Source organism: Fundulus heteroclitus, chromosome 5 (assembly GCF_011125445.2).
Source record: "Fundulus heteroclitus isolate FHET01 chromosome 5, MU-UCD_Fhet_4.1, whole genome shotgun sequence".
Taxonomy (NCBI): Eukaryota; Metazoa; Chordata; class Actinopteri; order Cyprinodontiformes; family Fundulidae; genus Fundulus; species Fundulus heteroclitus.
Window position 1 is genome coordinate 23,098,462 of NC_046365.1, and position 26,371 is coordinate 23,124,832.

Genomic DNA, 26,371 nt, shown 5'->3' on the forward strand with positions numbered 1-26,371 from the left:
TATTCATTAAAAGAAAAAGTGCTGTTAGTGACATTGCTGCAAAGTGTCTATGTGTTGTCTGTAACACTTTGTCCGTAGTACTTTTCGCGGCGGGCAGCTCTAGAACTTGTGGCAGTGGTTCGGCCCCTCTTGGCCACAGACCCTCCAGCACAACACAATTTTATTGGAAAAGCTCTGCAGTTTAAGTGTTTTAAAGAACCTTACAAGGTTCTCTCCAGGAAAGGGCAGACATCCTTTTCCGTTGTTGTTTGTTAAAGTTCTGCCATACCTCCAGCTGTATAACAAAACTTTCTTCCTTTTTCCTTCCCATCTATTTCTTATATAAGTTGTGTCCTCCCTGTTTAACTTAGGAAGTCCATCATATAGTGCTGAAGTAAGTTTATTGCATGGGTTTGATTTATAACTTCCCATAAAGTCTCTTAGAAGGCCAACGTTTGTTTTGGTCAGTTCTTCCTTTTTTATAGATTTTTGCACATAACCTCTAAGTTGTAAATATCAATAAAAACATAAATTTGTTAGGTCATATAGATCTTTCAGTTCTTGGAGTATTTTTTTTTAGAACTCTGCCTGTACAGAGATCGCTCTACATTATTAACCTTTTTTTTGTCCATTTTTGAAACTTGTTTCTCTTCTGTTTTGCACAAACGTTGAGTCAAATGCTCAACACTTGGCATGGTTCTTGGTATGGGAATCAGATCTAGAGAGAAACGCTTATCCAACAGTTAGCTTCTTTTATATATTTCTAAAAAAAATGTGCATATTTACTATGTTAGCATGTATTATTTCACATGGGACCATGTGTTGGTTTGCTTAGCCTTTTTCCCTTAATTAATAAAAAAAAAGGATTTGAAAACTCCATTCTGTATTTACCCAAGTTAGGTTTATTATATATAAATTTGCCTGATTTTAAATGTAGCTTTATCTGAAACATTTAAGTGTGACAAAAAAAAAAAAAAACAGAAGAAATCTGTAAGGTGTTCTATACTTCTTAGCATTGTGTTTCAAAATGTTTTTGAAACCAATTTTAATCCCACAAACTTATTTTATCAGGAAGAAGAAAAGAGTAAATTTATCACCACAGACCATTTCATATAAATTTTAACTTCAAGCGTTGTTGCTGATGCATCAGAGCTAGCGTGTGTGTGTTGCCTTTACCTGGAAGCGGTGAAAGTCTGAAGGCTTGAAGTCATTGGGAGAGCATCCGCACCAGTCCACGATGTGCTTGTACTGACACTTGCAGCCGAGTTTGCGGTTCCAGTTTGTGATGCGCAGGTTGTTATCCACCATGCTCTCACAGTGGTTGCTGTTCTCCAGCACAGTGTGGAAGAACGACTGGGAAATGAGGAACAGAAATAGACAGCCCAGATAAGAAGGGTAATATAAAAGAGACGGAAAATTAGAAAACTGCGGGCCTGTTGTTTTTCCCGCACAATCCAATTCCCCAGACGAAATAAGATTGGCAGCAGAAAAAAAAAAAAATGGATTCCCGGCAGCTCATGATAAACATTCAATTTCCCTGTAGAAGTTTATGTTTTCGCCCCAACCTGAGTTATTGGCTGAGAAGTTAGAATCTTACATCTTCCCCACTAAGACTTTTGGTTCGCCTTTGACTCATCTCATATTAATAAAAGGAAAACGGTGTGAGTCTTCCTTGGGTAAATGATGTGGTGCAAACATAAAGCAGTGCTGACTAGTTAAGAGAAGCAAAGACATGTGACCTGGACTGTGTCTGGGTGCAGGCCTGTGTTACCTCAGCGGGCAGCAGAGTGTACGTGTAGAACCGCTTCATGTTGGTGACCAGATCGTCCTTGGAGCTGATCACATATTCGACAAACAGGCGGTTGAGGAGGAACCAGTCCGATCCGCCGTCCACAGAGATGCCTTCTGGGATTTTCCGGTCGCCCAGCCTCCACATGTGGGTGTCACACTCGTAGAAGAGACGATCCAGACCCTGCTTACGGATGAACCTGATCAAGGCAAACACGGCGATCTGGTCACACAAGTGACGGCTGGGTACAAGTCTTCTTTCGTGAGATAAAGTTAGTGAGAAAAGGTAGGGCTGGGCGATGTAGACCAAAAATAATATCTCCATATTTTTAGGCTGAATACAGATATACGATATTTAGGTTGAGATGTTTTTCTTTTCATAAAGTAATTCTAACAAGGCATCTCTGAATCAAAGCTTTATTCCAAATGCACATTTTTTTTAACAAACACCCTATGAGAAACAGCTGAAAAATAACCTACTGGAACACAGAAAAGTATAGTTATGATGCAACATAGATCACCGCAATACAAACAATATTGTCTCATCTTATATCCCCTTTAAAAACAAAATATCGATATTTTTAAAAAGTCAATATATTGCCCAGCCTTAGGGAAGGGTCAGAAAATGTGTGCTTGTTCATTTTTTTCTTTGCCGTAGTAAAGCTTCTTGGCAATAATTCCCATGAAAAGTTTATTTCTCTTTAAATGGTGCCACATATGTAAGAAAAAACGCATTTGTGTGTTGAGAAAACACACAAATGCGTGTCTGGTGTTATTCTCTTTTCCCTAACAATTATCTTTACCATAAACTACACAACACCTCTGTCTGCTGAAAGAAAAAAACAACAACATGCTCCCACTTGTTTCGAACTCCGCATCAAACCCCTTCCTCTGTCTATTTTTGTAAACCCTATTCTCTTTAAAGAAATAAAACAAAAATAAATGGCACAAAACCCCCCGCCCAAACAAATACCGCCAAGAGAGCTGAGCAGCTACAACAGCTCGCTAAATATTTCACTACACCCGCTGCAGCGACAGTGACAGCCTGCAGACACAGCAGGTGGTGTTACTCCTGCGAACAGATCAAGTGTTGGACGCAGGGAGTCAAATTCAGGTCAGGCAGGTCAGACTGCTCCCTCTTGCCGTATGAATGGCGAGACTCACTGTTGATGTGTTGAGCCGGTGCCAAACCCTCGCACATTAATCCACAGAGCAAATGGGGCTGAAAGCGATTAATGCGAACGTCGCCGTGTTTGATTTAATAACCCGAGCATGCATCAAGCACAGCGGCCGCAATCGCACAAAAGGTACTGCTGAGTCACGCTGACTCATGCATCCTTGCGGGACATTTGTTCCCTCTGGTTTTTGGGGTCTTTCTGCCCACGGCGCTGCGCGATGACTGGTCTGCCACGAGGGCGCGACGGGGCAGAACGCTAGGGCGGTGTCCGCGTCCACCGGCGCTCTGGCAGCAACCTCGCACCACCGAGAAGGTTAATTAATGGAGCCCACAGATGGGCGCTAATTGTGTTATGATTCAGTGTCCATGCTGCGCTGGCACGAGTGCTGCGCTGTCTGTGCGGCAAGCGTGGGTACGAGTGGGCAAAAAGAGGCAGGGAGGAGGCGAGGGCGGCTACAGAGGGGTTAAAAAGACGACTGCATCTTACCTTGCGTTGTCCCTGCCGTGGGACTTAATGAAATTCAGGTCTCTGTATTTGGACAGGAAGGCCACCAGCTGGTTATTGTTCCTGAAATAAAAAGAAAATGACTTACTCTTGACTGGGAACATATGGCGAGCGCTGTATAGCGGAGGGAAATTGATTCTCCAGCACAAATTATAGGATTAATGACTTTTTGGAGGACAGTTACGCAAATGGGTTCATCTGTTACAGCCTGGTTGTAAAAGATGCCTTAACAAATATAAATTATACACAGTTTACAACTGGCAAATCACTGAGAACAAAAACAAAGACAACAAAGTGTAACAAACTCATACTTGAAACTGAGAATTTGTGACGCATGGTGAGATATGTGCCTATTTTGGCTTTAGGTCAAGTAACGTTTCAAAAAGAGGTCAGGGAGAAGGACATATGAGTACCGGACAATCCTGAAAACCAAAGAGGGAGAGTGATGTTATAGGTTAAAAATAAATTATTTCTTTTGTTAACTTTTCTTGAGTTAAACCCTATCACATACAGCTCTAGTCAGAAATTTACATACACCTCGGTATGGATTAGGGTTGGCACCATACCAAAAGTTCAAACTCAATACCAAAACCGAAAAAAATAAATAAATCCTCCATACCATTATCGATTCTCTGGCAATTCTTTTTTTTTGAAGGCACAGGGTTATTTCTGTTACAAGCAGAAAATATGATATTTTACAAAATGACAAACTTAATTTTTAACTCTTAATTAGAGCAAAAAACAATTAGTATGGGGCAATTCAGTGCTCGTTTTCAGAAATATATAATTTAAGTGTCACTTCCAAGGTTGCCTTAACAGTAATTAAAATAACACTAAGTGTCAATATCCTCTTTGGAAGTATATACCTTCAATTCAGTCATGCAATTATTATAGTGCATTTTAATTGCTCATCTGCACTGTGCCACTGGTTGCTTCTATTTTCCTGTCTATTTGCTGATGATACAAATATATTTTACTCCTGAAGGACAAATAAATAATCATTCTAAACTAAGACTACAAAAACTACTACGAAAAACTGAGCGAAGGTCCGGTTGCTTCCGATTTAAGCCTGTTTTGCCGATGTTCAGGAACAACCCAGCAGCAAACAAGGCTGCGGTGAACGAGAAACTACTGAAACACCAGTGGCACCGTCCACACTGAAAATAGTTACACATCGCCAAGGACTGAGAGGATGGTGACCAGGAAAATAAGATTTGAATCTGATCACATGGACAAGCCAGATTGTTTATGGGGGCAAGTTCTATGTCCAGATAAGAGAAAGATTGGGCTTTCTGGCCAAAATGTAGAGAAAAATATCTGGAGGCGTCAAGGGGGGGGATGATTTAAAATCCAGGAACATTGTGCCAGTTGTGCTGGCATCATGCCTTTTCGCTGTTATTGTTTCTTTGCAGAAAGTGCATGGAATAACGAGGAAAGAGGACTACCTCCATAACTTTATCTCCTCCTCAGATAAACAAAAACTATGTGGCTGAGGTGCAACATTTATCAGTGTGGAGTGCAAACGCATATCTGTGCCTGCGTGTATAAATTTGACTTCATTTACAAGCTTCCACCATAAGCTTCTCCCGCACCCGGTTCTGTTTTAGAAAAAAAACGATTGCAGTTGTTTCTTGTGTAGTCATTTCGATCAGGAAAAATAATGGTTTAAAGTAACCACTGAAAATAAAAGATTTGTATTACATTAACGTCTATGAAACTTCTGACCCAAACTGTATGTTTTTGTGTATGAAAGGTGGTCTTTGACGTATCCATTGATTAAACTGTCCAGGTGAGGGAAGGGAGGGTGGAACCATGCAGTTTTGCAAATGAGATCATTTTAATCCCCATGACCTGTTTTTTTTTCTTTCTTTTTTTTTTATAGAGCCCCAGCAACTTCTGTTTCACAGTGTCTTGGGAATGTGAGTGATGGGGTCCTTCATGGGTCCTTGTGTTTGAGCTCTTATTGCTGCTTTAAAACAGGCCAAAAAAGATGATGTATGTACTGCCATGGCCCATAAATTGGTTTAAAGCCGGCGTCGGGCAGATCGGAGGTGTCTTCTGGGGGATAAATTCATTAAAAATGATGACCGAGGACGCAAATCGTTTTCAAATTCAAACTTGCCGTAGCTCTGCATAGCGTTGATGTCAAAGGTAGAGGTGATCAACCACACGTCTCTAATATCCAAGTGGTTAAACAATGAGGCAAACGATGTTTCCTTTCTAACTCTAAATCCAACCCCAGATTCCTTTTCACATTAAAGTTCATAAACCTCCTCATTACACTCATTCAAAGCCACTGCTGGCTTCTGGGAGTGTTTGTAATGCCACAAAACCAAACTTATAAATCTCCCGTCTTAAGTGACCAAAAAAAAAAATAAAAAATAGATAAAAAATAGAATACACGTCCCCCATCCTGTGGACGAAAACAGCTTTTACTTTCCAAACTGCATCATACGTCTCATCACAACACTCGACCGGAAGAAAGATGCAAACACATTCCTGAGCAGAGGAGGAGGAGGGGGGGGGATGCAACTTTACAGAGGAATATTTGAGGTTTTTAAGCTGATTCTTAGACACATACCAATCAATTCAAGATGTTGCCACTTATAACTCCTCCACTTCCTTCAAGCTGTTAAAAGCTATTTAGGTTCATACAAAAGACAGGGCCGCTATCCGCGATCTTGATGAATGACTCCATGCCGCTGCGACGCCGTAGAGGGGTCCGCTTCCCCAATACACGGGCTAGACAGGCTAAAAGCTTTGCTCTGCAGGCTCTGCCTCAGTCAATGGCTCCAACATGTCATCTGCGCCGGAGCCTTTCATGATGGCTGGGATTGTCTTTCTGAAAAAGAGCAGCGAGGCTCAAGGATCAGTGGGGGGAGGGACAAGTGCATATTAATGTCATTTTCCCCTGAAGGAGCAATTTCACAGCCTGGGGGGTTTATCTTAGGAGGTCTTGAGCCATAAAGCATAACGGATGATGTGCTGCACCCCCCCAACACACACACACACACACACACATACACAGTGCATATCTGCTGGTATGCACACTGGCAGTACATTGTACAGTTCTTGTGCACAGACACACACACAATGCCTGCGGGCAAGAAGGCAGACACACACATGCAGACAGAACCGGGGGAATTCGTGTCAAGCTCCAGATTTGCCACCTGAGTGGTCACCCTGTCCACTGGGTGCAGTTTGCTAACTGTCAGCCCTGTGGCCGCCCTGTCTCACGGTGCTGTTCACACGCGCAGACGCACAATCGTGTCTTAGAGAGCCTTGTGCAGGTCTTCATACCGATTCGCTTTTTAAATGTTTTTTTTTTTTTTGTTGTTTTTTTTTTTTCATTGCAACCACAAGCTTCAGTGTATTTAACAGGACTTCATGTCACTGCCCAACACAAAGCAGGGCGGAACTGGGAAAAGGGAAGAATAGGAAAGGCAGTTTTCCGAACCTTTTGCAAATACAAATCTGGAAAGTGTGGCGAGCTTCACTTTTGTTTTTACGCAATCGTTGTGGAGAATTTTTAAAAACACTGTTTGCTGGAGCTCCAGCAATCTCTCTACCAGAGAAGGCGGTTTTTGCCCCGTCTTCTTTGCAAAATAACTCACGCAGAGAGAGATTAGATGAAGAGGTTCTTCTGTGAAGACACATGCTTATATCTTGCTGCAGATTCCCAGTTGGACTTGAGAAAAATTAACATTGTTTCCAGCCGGTTACATTTCATCCTTCTTCCCACCAGCTCTGATCGGTTTCTCTGTTCTTGCAGAAGAAAATAATCCCCACAGCATGATGCCACCACAACCGTGCTTTACCGTGGGACTTGTGTGTTCATTTTGATTTGCATTATAGGGTACTTCAGCACTAGAGCTGTTTAGGTAGCTTTTAATTGACTAGGGTTCATTCCCTCTGGATAGTCTGCTTCGTTTGGGTAGGTATAAAAGCCAAGTCTCCTGGGGCATTGTGGTGTGAAAACATCCTTACTTTCAGGCAAAAAAAGCTTTTTTTTTTTGCATATATGCCAAAAACTTTGATTTAGGTCTCATTTGATAAAAGCAACTTCTTCCACAGGCATACGGTGACCCCACATGGTCTATGACAAAATTATGACTTTCTGTCAACAATGGCTTTCTTCCTCTCGCAGGTTTGACCAGCGCACGGCCATGTTTTAGTAGGTCTGCCGGTGTAACATTTACTTTCCATGTTAAAATGATGGCTTGAACCGAGCTTTGTGAGATTTTCAAGGTTTGGGAACTTTCACCCTGACCTCTCTGTTCTGTTCTTTGGTCTTCATTCTGCTGTTTGTTCACTCCTGACCTCTAACAAACCTCTGAGATCAAATCAGGCGCAGGTGACTTTGTTTACTGATTGAGTGACTAAGCAAAGGCAATTAGATGCAATGTCTTAAGTGGTATTTAGAATAAAGGCACACAATATAAAGCACACTATATAATTTGTCAGATTTTCGTTCATTCGACCGGTTAGAGAACCTTGCGTCATTTTCCTTGTATTTCTCTCTATAATTTCACTATTTTGTGTTGATCCATGACATAAAATCTCAAATTACAATAAAGTAGCTGCAAGGTGGCAAAATATGAAAAGGTTTAAGAAGTGTGAAGATTTTTGCAAAGCATCTGTATTTTATTTTACCTGCTGTGAGAGCGATCGCGAATAGGAGACACAGATTCATCATTGTTTTTCCAACAGGAACTACAGCTACCTCGCTTTGATGTAACGAGTGATATTTATTTGGCAAAGTGTGAACCACATCTAATAGAACCACAGGACTGGTGCTGTGCAATACTGTCGCCCCCACAAGAATAACATGTGAGCAAGATGAGTCAGTCATTGCCTCACAAAGCTGGGACTTTTTTAAAAAGCAGCAGTAATGTCTATCAAAGGGTCTTTACTGAAAAGGAGTCCTAAAAGCATAGAGACAGCATAGGTAAAAGCTGGGAAAGAGGCCTGCACTCCCTGACAAAGAGGGCGTGTAACTCATTCTCCACCCCCCGACTGGACTCAGACTCACAGAGACACCGACGCAAACACGGATGGTATAGCTCCCAGTGGACACGCAGCAGCCTCTCTGCCGGGTACGATCGGCTCTGGGATGGCCTTTGAGAGCCATCCATGCGGCAGAACAGACATTATCAGGGAATTAGAGGGGAAATAATGCTTGTCTCCAGTCCCACTGATAACAACAATAATAGTCAGGCGGTGCAGGGCCAAGGGGAGCCCCCCGCATTCCGGACTGCAACAACGCAGCGCATTCACATCGGTCGACAACATTCGGGGGAGACAAATTAGTGTACTTTTAGGAAACAGTAGCACGAAGTGGACAGTGTAAGTTTATGTGATGAATTCCTTGGCTGAGTTTTGGCTCAGGAAGTGACGTTTTATCTCTATGGCTGCTATATATTTTTCAGTTTCCAAATTCCAAACTCTTGCAGATGCTAAATTTGAGATTATATCGATTGATTTAATAAATCGTTGATAATATGGTTGTCAGTATATTGTATATATAATTATGTATTATATAATATATCATTTAGAAATAGATTAATAGTATGTACATTTTGCCAAACATAGTTTGTATCATTAATAAACAGTTCATAAGGTAAAAGTGCTAAAAGGAGTTTTCTCTGGCATTCTGAAGCACAGAGTAACACAGCACTGCCCCTCCCCCACGTGTTGCTGCACGCAGATCTGCTGGCCTAGATCAGGCTGCTACCCTTTCCACGCTCCTGCAAAAAAACAAAACAACAACTGTCCGTTTGGAAATACTTCAATCACAGACTGTCAAAGTGTGGGAACTATAGGAGTACTGCCCATCACTCTTATCAGCGTTGTGTTGTTTTAAACAACTGTTGGCAAACAAGGAGCAGCCATTTTGGTAAGTAGTGGACTGCAGGCTCCACCAGAGCAGACAGCAAAACTAAGTAACAAGCTGATATTAGTATGTTGTGTTACTGCATAAGGAGCACATCGGCATACAAGTTTTAATATTCTCCACAATAAGCACTTGACTTAAGTTGTGTCCATCTAACATTTTTTGCTTGATTGTATGTATGAAAACCAACGGTACAGATAGCAGGATTACATCTGTAAAATGTTAATGTCGGGCAGTAAAGTATTTCAGCAGCAGAAAGTGTGAGTGCTGCTTTGCTGTTTAAAATAGAAGCAATAGAAGGAATTTGTTCATGTCAGTGAAATCGTCACATTCTTAGTCATGATGATCGTATCAATAGAATCTCATCTGGGCTGTAGAACCATGAGCAACAGACAAAACCTGTGTCCTAAAGCACTAGTGCTCAATGTTATTGTATTTTATAAAAACCAACTCTCTTGTTGTTGTTTGGTGTCTACTTTTGGAAACTGTAAAGCCTCATTAGCCTCGTTGGTTGTTGAGTGAGGCTTCACTGCCTCAAGTCCAAAATAATAATTTGCAGCTGTTTATTCTATGTTTTCTTTCCTCAGATTCCCTCCTAACGATAGCAGAAAGGATTCTGAGCTGAAAAAAGGTTGAATGGGTGTCAGTTTGTTGCTTGAGGGCACTTGAGCAGCAATGTGCTCACTCCCATTTAGGCTTGAACCCAGACTTGACACTTGGAGGAAGAAAAAAAATAAAAATCTGCAAGTTCAACTCAATAATAACCCACACTTCGCAGACTCGGTTGAATCTATGACGTGGCTGCACATGCACTTCCTGAGCAGAGATACAAGAGTGCAATTTCCATATTTTCAAATTGTGTGGATCCCAAACGTAGATTTTCCTCTCATTCCCCTCCTCTCACCGCTTATTCGTTCTCCTCCTCCTGTCATTTATGCCTCTCTGCTCTCTCTTTCGCTCCATCAATCGTTCCGTTTCCTAGCAGACAGGGCTTAAAAACCTCCACTGTCAGCCGTTTTTTCCAACAGCAACACCCTTTACATGCAAATGATAGCAAAATAAAAAAGGGAAACAGCCCACTCGCAAATATCTTTAATCAGGCGACCTAACAAGCGTTTAGAGAGGATAAATCTGCACAACTTTGCACAAACAGGGGCTAAGACCAGAAATTATTAAGATGGTAAAACACACAGTTGTGCACACAGTGTTGACGCCAGAACAGAGATGTAAAACCAAAGCGTGTCATTGATGAGGCTAAAGAGATGAGACTGAATCAGCCCATGATCTGAACCCACACACGAGCACCAGCATCTTCGCTCCAGCTGCGGAGACGTCACAGCTCTCTCACCCAGTGGCCATTAAAGCTTGTCTGAATTCAACTGGTGGACATCTGGCTGTGCAGAGGAGATAACTCTCGTTAATAGGGGGATTTTAATTGGCTGCTGTGGAGCTACATCAAAAACCCAGCGGACCCTCAAATCCCAGAAGGACTGTAAACTCACACCAGTCATGAAAATTTCTCCTCCAAAAAGGCTATTTCCATGACTTCATGTCTCGCCTGTGTAGACTTTGCAGCAGTTAATTACACTTTACAGCTTCTTAAGTAGGATGTTTTGGAGTTGGAGGGATGACTCTCGGACTCTGAGGTCCACAACAGACCTGGGAAGTCAATGGGTATTGACCTTAAGCAATTAAATCGCAATCAGTTCAACATGCAAGGTATTCAATGTAGCGAAAGCTAGGAGGCAGATGTTCGGGAAAAAAAGGGCACGAATGAGCAGGGTTTAAGAAAGCAGAGGTTCTACATCATCGATCTGTTTGGTTTGACTGTGTTTAAAGCTCACAGCTAACGACAGAAGCATAGACTGGAGGGTATTGGATTACTTCTGCATTGACTGAGAGTGGGATAGCGCTGTGGCAACAGCGTTCTTTTAAGGAAAAATCATTTTCAACAATGCACTGCAGTAGTCTTCACTCGTCCCTCATTTCTTTTTGTTTTATTTCCAAGATGCCAAGCTAAATTATGTTTAACGCTGATCTCGATCATAAAGTGCGACAGGCTTTTGGAGAAATGCTTTTTAACTGATTTCATGTCAGTAGTTGGCTATTTCCAGATAGTTGTTTATACGTCTGAATAATTCACTTGTATGACTCCTTTAGGTGCAAAAAAGGCTCCTTACGAAAATGATGAACCAAATGTCAAATCATGGTCTACTAAAAATAAGAGTTTCTCAAAGAAATGACTTTCTAGACACTGTTCATTTGCTTTTTTACACCTTGCATGTCTTCCTTTGTCAACATGAGGTTGTCTGTCACCTGATCGGGTAGTCTGCAGCGCTGAGATTGATGAAGAAATCCCAGCTCCAGTCCCTCATGGCCAGCAGATCAGCCATGCTGCGCAGATACATGGTCAGCAAACTGGCTCCCCCCCAGATGGTGGCCATACGCCAGGGCGTCACCCTCACATTGGGATACTGGGAAGCCAAGGCCTGCACCTGCCTGTGCAGATAGTCGGAGCGCTATGTCGGAGACAGAGTCGAAACGAAACTGTTGGTAAATATGTTTCACAGTGGCTTGGCTTTGTTTCAGATCACGTTTCAGGTTCCCGTGGCTCACCTGGTCCACGTGTATGTAGTAGAAGTGGGAGGTGTGGTAGATGGCTTTGAAGAGACGCTGGAACTGGCGAGAAGCTCGACCATGAATCACCAAGACAAACACTATTCTTACTGGTTTGGATGGAAAACTCTCCACTGAGTCTTCATCCCATTGGATGTTCACGTTGGCTTTACCTGTACAGGTTAACAGACAGAATGGGCATAATTATGTAGCGTCACTCGTCTTCATAACTGCCTAATCAGTGAGGAAATTCAAATGGTTTTCAGTTTTTTGAGGGAAATTACGAAATCAAATCAGTTTAAATAAAGGAAAATAATAAAAACTACCCGTTAATAAAATTTGAAGGAAGAGAGGAAGTATATATAAAGACAAAGAGTTTTTTTTTTTTTTTAGGTTTAGCTACGTTTTTCTCAAATAGCCTTTTTGTAAGATGCTCTGTTGAGATCTGTTTTGGGCAATTTTACCAGTTTTTTACGGTACAGTTGATAAATAATACTTGAGACTACAAGGCCACTTGGTTTCAAGCGGTTTAGCCCAACTAAGAATGTGTATTTTTTATATAAAATTTAAAAGCCAAAGACAACACTCAGGTAAAAAAAATTAATGTAGCAAAAGAAATAAGGAGAAAAATAAGCTTCTGATTTTTATGTTTTACAAAGTATCTATCCATCTGTCTGTCTGTCTCTCGGTTCACCTTTTGGGTTCGTCAGGTTTGTTATGGCAGTGATGGAAACACAGACAAGAGCTTGGGAGTCGCATTTTGGGTAGTGATAATTTATTAAGAATATAACAGACTGCTTACAAGATGACAGGGAAACAGGAACCAGGAGAAAAGCAAAGATGAGACCAGAACTAAGTAGGATGATGGGAGGGGTAAATTACACAGATGAGACGAGTAAAGCAATTAAGGATAAGGAGAGGAGGGGCAACGAACTGGCAGTGGCAGAGGGGTAACTGAATCTAACAGGGAACATGAGAATGGCCAAACATGAGGGAATAACCAAAGTAATATGGAAGGCAAAAAATAACGATCTTACAGAAGCACTGATATAATAATGAACAGAAGCTGACTGAAACAGGAACCAAAGTACACCACTATCATTAATACTAAACAGAAAACTGAACTGATCACAGAAACAAGGGTCTAAGGTTAACCAATACTGAAGATGACCGTTCATACTGAGCCCGGTTCTGCCGGAGGTTTTCCTTCCCGTTAATGGGGAGTTTTTCTTCCCACTGTCGCTTCATGCTTGCTCAGTATGAGGGATTGCAGCAAAGCCATGGACAATGCAGACGACTCTCCCTGTGGCTCTACGGTTCCCCAGGAGTGAATGCTGCTTGTCGGGACTTTGATGCAATCAACTGGTTTCCTTATATAGGACATTTTTGACCAATCTGTATAATCTGACCCAATCTGTATAATATGATTGAACTTGATTTTGTAAAGTGCCTTGAGATGACATGTTTCATGATTTGGTGCTATATAAATAAAATTGAATTGAATTGAATTGAATTGAGGGCGCAAAAGTGGCTGCAGAAACCCTAGGGAGCCACATAAAGTAATCAAACCCCTGGTGTGTGAGTATCTTAAGAAAAAAGTCTCACTCTGGTGCAGACTGTAACACAAGGGAAAATAAGTGATGCTCCAAATTAGATGCCAAATATAAGGCCCAAATTTGTCACAATTACAAAACCAAACAACACAATAAAAAACAGAATTAGACAAGATGTAATAGCACAGAAGCACGGCGCTACAAGTCACTCATCCAGTTACCATGTGATTGATTTGGAAGCGTTTCAACAATTTCAACCACAGAAAATCTGCTGTAACCACTGTCCTCCCCCAGACAGGAATCCCTTTGAGAGCTTCCTCTGGGAATCTGGGCGTAGCTCAGAATGACAGCGTGCCATCGCTCCTCTCAGGCCCAACTCTCTGAAGGCGCCTTGGACTTTGCAAAAGATGACAACATAACACGAATGTGGGCACACACGCCCTGGTCGTGGCCCGTCAGACCAAGCAATTCCAGCGGTCCATGGAGAGTCGTTGGAAACCTTTCTTAGCTCTACTGAATGGTTTTTCTACCAACACCCAAGAGATCCTACCAGCATATTCCTTACTATGCGAAATTAACTGTAGAGATTGAGAAGCGCAGCATAAAAAGGATGGACTGAGATTGAATTCCTTAAAGCTGTTAACCCTCCCCAGCCCCCCCCCCCCATCCCAGCACTATCACAGACATTGTTTGTTTCTGAATTTTCAGTTATCACAGCTAATGTACACACGCAGCTTAAGAGAGATTTCTGTTCACTAAACATGCCCTAAGGAGATTAATTACTATAATTGTTTGGCTTCAGCCCCCAAGAGCCTGTCTGTGGTGAAGACAGAGTAACCTGAGGGAATACTGACATGTGGACTGTTTATTCACCCCCCTGGGGCGGCATTTAGGGGAAAAAAAACCCTCTCTGTTGGCCCAGAGGCCTTGTAATTACACAGGAATTAGGGTCATGTATCTGTCATATCCATATTCTGGTGAAATGATTGTACTTGTTGAAATTTAAGGTGGATTTATTTAAAGGCCGACGACAACAGTGAGGTTAATGACACGCTCCCTTGGCTCCAGCTGGCCTTACCTTCTGCCATTCACTCAGAAAGAGCTCTTTCTGCTCTTTGTGTGTGTGTGTGTGTGTGTGTCTGTGTGTGTGTGTGTGTGTGTGTGTGTGTGTTCGCGCGTGCACTTTGAGAGAAATCTGCTACGGGCCGTATCAGATTGAACGGTAATTGGTGGCCGGCTAAGAAGATCCACTGGCTTGCTTTGCAGTCAAATAATTGGCCCGTCGCTTCTCAAAGCACCCCGAGAGTGCGAGCAAGACTGGCTGGCTGAACTAATGAGCACTTCTGTGCACGTATGTGAGCTTAACTTTTTTTTTTTTTATTGTCAATTTGGTCAACCTGTTCATCTGCAGAAGAGCAGCTTTGTGCGCCGTACTCTCTGAGCAGACTGTGTACCTGAGCTAAGAGCTTGCTATCAATCTTTGAAACCGCCTTTTCCCTCATCTGCTATCATCCCGCTCCCTTCCTCCATCATCCCGTGTAACGTCTAGCTCTGACGCACCTTCCATCTTAAAACGCTCATATAACAGGTTAGAATAAGAGCTGAGTTGGGTCCCAACGGGCATGTACCAAATTGCATTAGAAAATGTCTCAGGCGTGGTCTCTGCTTTAAAAGATAAAAACGTGAGTCTTGCAAATAAACAAGCAAAACAAAACAAAAAGCCAGCAAAAGTTGCTTGTGTGACAACTAGAGCGTGGACCCCGAAATTCCAGCCAGACACAAGAGCTGCATTTTAAAAGCATGACTGAAAACAGAAACCTGGATGCGGGCAGGGAACCTTCACAGGAGCTACCTGGTGTCTTCCTGGCAGTGGTCCGAGTGGGGCTCTGCACTGCAGAGGCATCAGGCAGAACGGTAAGGGTCATACACAGGTGATCAGAGGTAGGCAGATAAATCCCAACGCTAGAAAAAAGCTTGTAGGTCGGACTGCAGAAACAAGGTCACTGTCCAGAAATCAGAAGGGCAAGGCGAGGCAGGAAAATCCAGGTCAAAGCATGGAGATCAAGCATGGGAAAAAAACGCTGGATATCCTCTAGCAGGAGCTTTTAATAATATGACACTGAACCAGTGGCTATGGAGTGCCTATGTAGTGGAGGAAACAGGTGTAAAGTGTGAAGCTGATAGCAACCGAGCAGGGGGGAGTGGCAGGGTGTGCAGACAGGCATAAATTATGACGCTAACCATCATATTCTTTTAACCCATAGGCAGACAGTGTAAACAAACATTTACAGACTTTTCCACACATCCCCTGTTGGATTTAAGTCTGTACTTTGACTTGGCCATTATGACAAGTGAATATGCTTTGGTCGTCTAACCGGCTTTCTTCCATGATCGCGCTTAGGTTTAGGCTCCATCCATTTTCTTTCTCACTGATGAAGAAAAGAAACGAAAAGGATGTGCATTGTTAGCTTTTCTCTACACATTGTGCTTTAAATGCTTCGTTGATTGGTTTTACCTGGCCAGTTCAGAAATGGCTTTCTTCCTGCAACTCTTCTATAAAGGCCAGATTTTTCAGGTAAATGACAAATGTTAGGGGGCTACATGAAGGAGCAGTGGGTAGCACTGTTGCCATGCAGCAAGAAGGTCCTGGGTTCAAGTCCTACCGTTGCCTTGGGTCTTTCTGCATGCGGTTAGCATGTTCTCCCTGTGCATGCAGGGTTCTCTCTGGGTACTCTGGGTTCCTCCCACAGTCCAAAAACATGACTGTTAGGTTAACTGGCTTCTCTAAAGTGTGAGTGTGTGTGAGAATGGTTGTTTGTCCAGTTTCTTTACTAATGTTCTCTAAATCTTGGAGAACTTCATACAACCACTGGATTTATATTGAGAATAGATTCCGCATAGGTGGAATCTCTTTAGTGGATCTTTTTTAGGGCTGTCAAAGGGGGCGGAATACAAAGAAAACACTGAAATAAACATGAATGGGGTTGAACCGAGAAAAAATAAAATAATCAAACTGAGAACACAAACACACGGCTCCAAGTAAAAATCAACGTGAGATTAAATTAGAAGGATAAAAGTAACAAATATAAACAGAAAAGAGAAATATATGGTAAAAATCTAAATAGCAAAAAAGAACAACAGAATATGGCAAGACACGTAGAACATAATAAATCACAAGAAAAACATGAATCTAAATAAAAAACCACAACCAAACACCTCAACACAGTGACAAGGTATGAATGTTTTAGCAAGACATTGTTCCTTCAGACAGCCAGTCCAACTTCATATCTGTCAGTAAGATTTAAACTAGATAATCAGAACAGCAAAAATAGAGACGAGATGTAATTTAAAAACAAAACAAACAAAAAGCATCTACGTAAGCTGGATGTTGCAAAAAAAATTTGATGCATGGGAGTCTCAAAAAGTCCAATCACATTTTCTCTCCCACCGAACTTACAGTTTTATTAGTCAACAATATGAAACCTGAAGGCTGTGCCGCAGAAAATCAGGGCTATGGATTGGTGATTTGATTTTCTCATATTATGGGTGCTCTTAATGGAGCATACGACAGGTTTTCCTGAGGAGCTCTAAGTAAAAGAATGGCTCGTTGTAACACAGTTATAGAACAGCTTAGACAGCAAATCACAGGTGTAAGTGGGCCCTTTTTTTTCCTGTACTCTGTTTTTTGCCATTTGGTTAATTTATCAATTCATTGTATTCTCTTTATTGAAACAGTTTTCTGAAGAACAGCTTGTTGGGCAAAATATCCCTCTACAAACATTTGGACTTCCAGTGATTTCATAGCTCCAGATCTGCAACTACCCACTAAGGTTTGCCTGGTCACTTCTGTTAGGACATCTACTTATTCAGATACCTGCCAATCCATGTTTTTCTTTTGCAAGTTTAGAACTCTTGAAGATTTTAAAAGTGACCCATAATCAGTTATTTAAAAAAATTTATATAATTCTCCATGGTTCATGGGCCCATCACTGTTTCCTACCAAGTCCCACCCAAGTAGGGTGTATGACTGTAATTTGGACTTTTTTTCCAAATCAGGCCACCCTACTCCCGCCAGAAATCAGCTTCCTGTTGATTCAGCGTCATCGTTAGAAAGGTTAGCATATGAGATCACAGAGGGTGAACGTGTTCCCCCTAAATTCTACGACTCTAATACAGAGCTAACACAATTACTAATCTAGCCAGGGCCTCGAGGACAGAATGCCGATCAAACCAAATTGGGCAAATTTCGGCTAACAAGGTTAGGACTTGATTGGGAAGGGAGGAGAGATAACACGTTGGCAGGCAGCAGGCGGACGAAGGGAAAGACAAGTGATTTAATTTAGCCGTTGTGTTGTTACAGCCCAGCCACCAGGGGAGAGCCCCTTCAATTTCTTTGTCTCTTTTGATCAAATTGTCAGCTCGAGTGGGATGCGAGTTGCTGTGTGAGATGACAAGAGCTCAGCCGCAGACAGACGACGCTCCCGTCGACGGGGGAGAGGGAAATGCGCCAAAGTTGCAAAGTCATTGTGCTCCGTCAAGTTTGAACAACAGGAGCCAGGGCAGGAGAGGTATCTCAGCAGAACAGGCAGGAGGTATAATAGCTTTCTCCTCCTCTCCTGCTGTCCGCATTGCATAAAGTCCACTCCCATCGTGTGCGCTCACATGTATGTGTGTGCAGCGTTCGCTTAAACATGCCTGCTGATGCGTGCCGTTCGCTGATGGCTGCCGGCGCAACAGATTTTGTTTACAGAATCCACAACCAGCTTGCAGATGCCCTTAAAATTGTGAGCGGGGGGGCGTCTGAAGAAAAAAAAAAAAAAAAAAAAACAGGGAACCTGTGTTCTGTGGCCAGCTTGACGAAAACAAAACCAAAAATCCAATTTGGAGAGAACACAAGCAGCATCGCGATTTTCTTCAACGATTTACTTGACCAATTACACATTGGAAGGGGGTTGCGCGTACCTTAGCTTTGATGGGAAATTGCAATTACGAGAAGAGGAATTTTTTTTTCCTCCGTCTACTTAAGCCCCGCTGTAAACCTGCCGTCTGTACTTAAGTTTGTGGAGTGGTTAGTTTCTTTGTTTTCTTTGGAAAAAAGGAGTCTTCATGGCAAAGATTAGGCAGACATAATGAGAAAATTTAAATGGAAAAACAGGACAAGAAGGTGGAAAAAAAAAAACTTTTGGAATAACTTAACAAGACTTCCACTAGGAGATAAATTCCCTGAACCCTCAGTTTTATTTCATTTATTGTAGAGCTCTAAAATTATGATAAATGCAATGAAAGTCCCTCTTATTCTTTATCTATAATTCCTGCTTTCCTGTGAAAGCTCAATCAAAAAGTTACATTTGTTTCTGCTTTTTTACACTATCATGATGATAAGTGATTAACGTTACAAAAATTACCATTTTTATCCTTTGTACAGCTCTATAAAAAATCCCAATGTCTCCTTGTTTTACTCTCTATTGCACATTTCTGAGATGTTTAGATATGTTAACATCAGACAGAGGTAGCCTGAGTAAATCCAAGCCAAATCCCTGTGTTAACACTAATTTCTCTGCAAGTAAAACAATAAGAAGCTGTGATTAACCAAACCATTTTTGGGTTCTGTTTCACTAGTCAAGGCCTGACCCGGAGAATCAATAAAGCAGTAAAGCAGAACCTCCCTGGCAACACGATGGAGGTAAAAAGATATGGCCCGCCTATCAATACTAGTTCAAGAGTGCACTAACAGCACGACTCAAAAGAACCAAGAACAATGTCAGAAGCACCACAGGCTCCAGTTTCCTCAGTCAAGGTCAGTGTTTATGATTTAGGAATAGGAAAGGTACAGGGCAAACATTGCCTCCATAGGAGCAGTCCAAGGTGAAAACCACTCGTGGGGAAAAAAGCATAACACAAAGGACCTTCTCGCATTTTCCAAAAGAACACCTTGATCATCCTCAGGACCTTTGGAAAAGATACCCTGCAGACTCTGAGAAAACATAAGTGGAGCTCTAATGAATGTGTGTCTCATGTTATAGCTGGCATTAAACAAAACAGTCAAACATGGCGGTGGTAGTTTAATGGTCTGGCTCTAACAGAAAATCCAGGCTTTCAGTTTGAGACTTCAAGCTAAAGATCGTTTGGGGTTTACACAGCAGGGAAATAATCCAAAGAACACCAGCAAGTCTGCCTTTAACTAAATAATAATAATAATAATAATAATAATAATAATAATAATAATAATAATCCATCCATCCATTTTCTGATCCGCTTTATCCCTCATGGGGTGCGGGGGTTGCTGGTGCCTATCTCCAGTGTACAATAATAATAATAATAATAATAATAATAATAATAATAATAATAATAATAATAATAATAACCAAAATGAGGTTTTTGGCAAGGCCAAGTCAAGGTCTGGACTTAGATCCAGCAGCGATGTAGTTGCATGATCTTAAACAGACTGTTCAGCTCGAAAACGGTCGAATGAGGCTGTATGAAAACAATTCTGCAAAGAAGAGTGGGCTAAACTTCCTCTTCAGTGATGTAAAAGACTCATTACCAGCTAGCAGTTCTTGCTGCCAAGGGTGGCGCAACCAATTATTAGATTCAGAGATAAATATTTCCACATATGAGTCTGTGTTGTTTAATGAGCTTTTCACCCTTAATGCGCAGAACTCCTAATAGAAACTGCATTTTTGTGTCTTTAATCAAGTTATTTCGGTCTGAAATTGTAGTTTGTTTCATAAACTAAAATATTTACAGTACATGTCAAAAAAGGAAAAACAATAAATCTGCAACCCCTCTGTGGTTCTAAGTCCTCCACAGTGAGGATGTTTGTCATTTCAAATGCCGCTCCGTCATCACCACTGCTTGGTACACCACTGAAACGTGAGGTGTGACTGAAAATGAAGTCTCAAAGCAAAACTGCAGCTCTTTTTAAAGGATTCCAAACAGCAGGGAAGACAAAGAGGGGAGGAGGAAAAATCTAAATCAAAAAGTTCCTCTGTTGACAGCTCTGACAATTAAATCAGATTCTAAATGCGCATTCAGATGTCTCAGTGTTGGCTGTGAGATGTGGTGATACCTTTTTTTTATAAATGGAAATTACAATTTCTGCTCATAAATAAGTTCAAATGTCTGATAGAAAACTGACTTTAACATATACTGTTATCTTGTCATAGAAAGTAGACCTCGCTTCTGTGTGCCGCTGGGTCTCTTTTTTCTTGATGTAACAACTGAGAGAGCTAATTCAGCCATCAACATCATTCCATAGAAAGTACTACTGGCAGTGATAGAACAACTGCAGCAATTCACTTTCCGTATTTTTTATTTTTTTAAACTCCAGGCTCAGCGCTTGTGCATTTAGCTACGTGTAGTTGTTAGACAGAATCACTGAAAGAGAAAGAGCCATTATAGTTTGTGTGCTCTTAGTTTTTCTTTCCCATAAAAAGTCATTTTGATTCAGTGCTTTTGTTGAATTGTGTCTCCATCCTAGATGTAGTTATTTAGAGGGCTTTTGCAGAGATTAACCCTGTTGTATTCTCCTAGTTTTCGTTCCCATAGAAATAATTGCAGATAAAGGGCTTCTACGTTTAGTGGTGTCTCTGTCCTGATGAATAGCTCATTATATATACTTGTCTTGTGTCTTTGCCACAGAAAAAGTACCCCGGGATCCACATTTCTGTGTTCATTCTCATTCAAACCCACTAACTGGGCGAATGCAACAATTAATTTTGTATTCTCTTTCTTATAAGGAGTGACCCTGGCCTGCTGCTTCTGTCTCTTGCTGTGTCTCTCCTGGAAGAAGCCAACGAGAGAGCTAATGTAGCCGTTAGCTTTGTGTGCTGTTTTTCGTTTTCCGTAGAAAGAACTCCGGTTGTAATTTAGATTTTAAATTGTGAAAGAACGTCTCAGTGATCAAAAGCCCCATCTGTGAGGAGAACATGCAAAATCTGTAAACATAAAACCATTACTATGTTTCACTAGAATAATGCATTTACCTTCAATAGGGCAGGAGCGGGTTACTGCGTCAGGCATTAGCTGGCCCTCCTTGTGTCTACAGTAGACCTCAGCAATCTGTTGTCTGCACTCCTTGCTCTTGGCTCGGGACAGGGCAGAGATGGCTTCCTTGCCGCTGATCTCGCACTTTGGAGGCTGATCATACGTGACCTCCAGCGTGGCTGTAGTCTCCTGCTTCCTGTGCGGTTGCTGATGTCTGTGCTGGGACTGGGCAGTCTGGGCCAGCGAGGCGCGACTGTGCTGCTGCAGGCCTGCCGCGATGCCGTGGTCAACGGGATAGGAGGCATTGTTCCCCATTTCTAGCGACTGGTGGCCAATGGGCAAAATCTCGTTGGAGCTGCGGCCCAGTCTGGGAGAGCTGTCATGCCAGGCCTGCTGCTGGGTGTGGGCCTTCCCCTGCAGACGCTCCCGCTGCTTACTGCTGGTGGCCCCCACAGATTGCCGGTGCGAACGGGCACCGAAGTTGCTATTATCTATATTTTCAAAGTCTCTGGGTACTGAGTTCTCGTTGTTGCTGTCAACTTTACTTTTCTCCTTTGGCCGGTGGGAGTAATATCCGTCCTGGAGAGAGAAAAGTGGAATAGAGGAGGACAGAGACAAAGGAAGCGTTGGGTAAACAGTGTGGAGGGAGAGAGAGGTAAGAGCAAGAGCAAGAGGGGGAGACACAAACAAGAAACACAAGATCAGAACCGAGAGAGCTCCGTGCATATCAAGTGTTGGATTAACAATCAACATGGCATTAATGACAAGGCAGCAAGGCACTGAACTATGAGGCATGAAATGAAGCAGCAAGGTACCACGGGGTGCGACGTAACCGGAGGTGATACAGGTCTAAGGACTCTGTAGCTCGGTGCCATCATCAGATTAGCCCGTGGTTTCAATTAAATTCTCCTTCAAATAGGCCCAGTGCTCCGTAAACAAAACACCGAGAGGGAATAAAGGTGCAGAACATGACTGAGAGTGAGCACGGATGTTGGTGTGTGTGCGTGTGTGCGTGTGTGTATTCTTTTTTTGCCGGAGACAAATAAAAATGCAAAGAAATTGCATAGGCGTGGCGTCTGACTGCACTTCTCAACACTGCATAGCTGCATATTGGAGATAGTCCCAGAGCGAATGTGATTGTTTGCTTGTGCCCGTCCTGTGTTTTTCCAGTAGAATAGGCTGAAAGCATAAGGGGGCACAGGGCAGAGCAGCACAAAAAAAAAAAAAAAAAAAAACATGGCGGTGAGTGACAGAGCAGGGAGAGATGAAGGAGCGCTGGCACGGGGTACGAGCCGTGTTGACTCTCTCGACTGAAATGCGCTGTGATGCATGAAACGAAAAAGAACGAAAAACCATCATGCACCCTTCTACAGAAGCTAATCTGAAAGTTCAAAGGGAAAAAGTCAGAGGGGGGGGGGGACGACGAAGAGCAGCCGAGGCAAGAAGCAGCCTACAAGGCCTTTTAAACCTTTTGCATAGTTGTTGGCTTATTCCTACAGAACCTGAATGCATTTCATTGTGACAGAAAAAACACACAGCAGCGGATAACTGTGAGGGGGAAAATTTAAATCATACATGGATTCTGAAAATTGTTTTGACAAATAAAGATGGGAAAAGTGTCATGGTGATGTGTCGGGCCCCACTTCCACATCACGGGTAGAGACCACTATGAGTTGGGCCTAAAACATAAAATACCAAATAAATACAGTAGGGAGTTTGTGTAAAGTGACAATGCGTGGAAATATTCCGAAGGTTTGGATACTCTTGCCAGGTGCCGTGACAGCAGGGATATGTCTGAAAACGGGGCTATGATAGAGAGAATCGGAAGCAGGACAGGCGAGAGGCACGAGCGAGACAAGTGAGATTGTTTGAAAATGTCTTTCCACCCCTACAGCCAGGCCTGTTATCGCCCCGTCGACCTTTCCTCGCTGTAAACACCTTGTACCGGCACAATTACAAAGGTGCCGCACTTTCACGCTCAAACAGACAGGAGTGGGATGATATTATACAGCAAAACACCAAACTGCGGGGAAAACAGAAGGGGAGCAACGCTCTCATTGTCATTTCCCTCTAGCTTCCTCCTTGGCTGAGGTCTGGTTCGCACTAAATTAGATGCGTTTAAGCTGTCTGCCTCTCTTCCCCGAATCTCTGCCTCTTCCCTCGCTCCTGCCCTTCACACTTCTCTTCACACATCCCGGTCCCTCCCCTCTGCTCCTCTTCGATCATCCCTCGTCCTTTTTTTTCCTTTCCTGCAAATCTCCCTCCTCTTCTCTGATCATCTGCTACCCATTTTGTCTCTCTCACACCTCCCTTTCTCCCTCTTCTCACCTCCTCTTTATTAATCCACCACTTTGCCACCTCTCCCGCCTGTCATAACCTCTCCCCATCTCCCCTTTGCCCCGGTCTGTGACTACTCCACCCCCCCCACCCCCACCCCCCTCAACTAGTTTAAACAGACTGTGTTTCTTGTGAATGGCAGAACCTGCTAATCCTGTGTGTAACAGCTGCTTAGGCCGGTGATCACCTAAAAAGAAATCCCTGCCTGCAGAATTTCAAAGGGAATGCTTTAGGAGCTAATCCACACAGTGCAAGTCACTGGATGTTTCCAGAGGTAAAACGAGGCTGCGTGCAGCCACGATTACGTCTGTAAAGCTCATGCTCGCAGTGGATTTTGTTCTAAAAGTGCATGGTGGAGTGTGTTGTTCTTTGTTTAAGGCAGAAAGAGTGAAGTACAAGCAGCATGTGTTTGCCCGGAAGGCACTTCGGCTTTGATCCCTGCTGTGAGAGATATGAGAAGATGAGGGGCACAGTTAAATTGGAAAAAATGCCTGGGAAAAAAAAGAAAAAAAAGAAACAACACCACAAGTGTGTCCCTCAATCAGAAGACAGACACAACACATAAGTCAGAGGTGAGATGCCAGTAATTAAATGGATTTATTCAATTTGAAGTGTTTTTCCAAGTGGTCTTTTGCCAAATTAAAAATGACTACTCTGATATGTGGTGATGGTGTGTTGTTGGCCCAAAAGCAAAGGTAATAGTAGAGGCTTGTTGGTGAAGATTCTCAGTCATCCAGGTCATGATCAATCAAGAAAAAAAGGGTAAAAAATAAAACAACTGAACTTCTATTCTGAAGCTGAAGACCTTTCTCTTCCCATCCAGGAAGCTTTCTCAATTAAAAATGTCTGCTTTAGTCTTTTTGGACAGAGAAGACAGATGGTTTGAGAGAGGGGTGAAGGAAGCCATTTACGTGAAGCGAGAAAAAACAACTTTAAGTAGAGGAGGACTCAGGTTTCAACTTTTAAAAAACTTACAACACAGAAATAGGTTTGATTCCTGCCAGGTTTCACTCCGATTCACACCTTCATACATGTGACCACAACATTTCTCCTGTGAGCCAGGCAAACGATCAGCCTAATGTTTGGGCCATCAGTTCCAGGTGAATCTACATGTAAATCTAAGCTCTAACGAGGCCTGGCCAGCAGGTCTATAAAGCTTGGAACTCCACACTAAAGATTCCTGGATGGGAAGCAAAATGTCTTCAGCTTCAGAATAGAAGTCCAGTGGTTTTATTTTTTTTAACCTTTTTTTTTATTGTAGAGGGTACAAATATTTTACAGTTTGTAGAAGAGCATCAAATCCTTTAATTTTGGCTTCCAGGAGAACAAGCAGGGGCACGATCACACAGACAATTCTACAAAAAATTATGCAATACATTTTAAACGGCATATTTAGATTTAGATTTCTGATCTCAGTAAAGCTGTCCCAAAACCAAAGTTGAGAAGGTCCTCTGGACGGGGTTCTTCTTTGTTGAAATGAAATGTTTTGTATCCTGTCAGAGAGACTTGTTCAGGTGGAGGAATTAAAGGGAAACTCAGCCTTATAAGCAGTACCGTCGCACAATGGGTCAACAAGCTCAGCCGGAGGTTGGCCGCAGTCCTGTTTGGGTTTCTTGACCCTGATAGAGAGGAACGTCGTTTTGAGAGAGGAGAAAGGGAACCATTTTTGTGAAGTGAAAATGGTTGTTGCTAAACGGGGTGGAGGCCTACAGGTGCAATTGTCCCCCCCTGCTATTGCAGCCATCAGGGCACTAACGATCGGTTGGTAGCCTGATTGTCCTCTTTTGAGCTACCAGTTTTGATTGTCGCAGTGGCACTTGTTGATCCACTGTATATATATATATATATATATATATATATATATATATATATATATATATATATATATATATATATATATATATACATACACATATTTTATGTGTGTGTGTGTGTGTACTGCTCAAAACAATTAGAGGGCACACTTGAACAACACAATGTTGCTCCAAGTGTTCCCTATACTTTTTGAGCAGTACATATATGCACACACATTGTAAAACTGAGGCACAAGGCAAACTGTGACTTTACCCACTTTAACCAACAGATATCTCAGATATAATTAAAATTGTCTGAGATTTCTAAGGCGTTTAAAAAAAATGTCATCTTGAATTCTTCCTGGTCTCAGTGATTTGATTTGGTGTGAGTAACCAAAACCAAGAGAAGCAGCCCCCATGTGGCACCAAGTCCAAGCGAGTAGCACGTATCAGTAGAAACTGAGGGAGATTCCCCTGGATCTACAACTTTCACGCAGTGTTCCTTTAGTCCTCCTTTAGTGGGCAAAGGACTCCAGTAGCTGTGTTGCCGTTTAATCTCAAAGACTGGGAGGAAACGGTGGGACGCAGAATTAATAGGGGAGGCACTCATAGGAGACAGAGCTGCCTTGGACTGCAGATGGGGCATGGAGCTGCAGGGAGCTATCGATTGTTGCTGGGGATATGTTTTCTGCTCCCTGGGAATGTCAGGGAGGCAAAGCAGGGATTGCCTGGCATATGGTGAGG

General features: G+C 42.4%; 1 protein-coding gene across 1 annotated transcript in view; it reads right to left on the bottom strand.

The window, feature by feature from the left end:
* Nucleotides 1-26,371, bottom strand: part of xylt1 (xylosyltransferase I) — a 127,714-nt gene that overhangs the window by 40,286 nt on the left and 61,057 nt on the right. The window contains exons 2-7 of the mRNA XM_012870222.3: nucleotides 21,497-22,076; nucleotides 11,959-12,131; nucleotides 11,659-11,861; nucleotides 3,432-3,512; nucleotides 1,751-1,967; nucleotides 1,156-1,332 (exon numbers count right to left, since the gene is read on the bottom strand). Coding sequence (XP_012725676.2) covers nucleotides 1,156-1,332; nucleotides 1,751-1,967; nucleotides 3,432-3,512; nucleotides 11,659-11,861; nucleotides 11,959-12,131; nucleotides 21,497-22,076 — 1,431 coding nt within the window. The remainder of the gene's footprint in view (nucleotides 1-1,155; nucleotides 1,333-1,750; nucleotides 1,968-3,431; nucleotides 3,513-11,658; nucleotides 11,862-11,958; nucleotides 12,132-21,496; nucleotides 22,077-26,371) is intronic.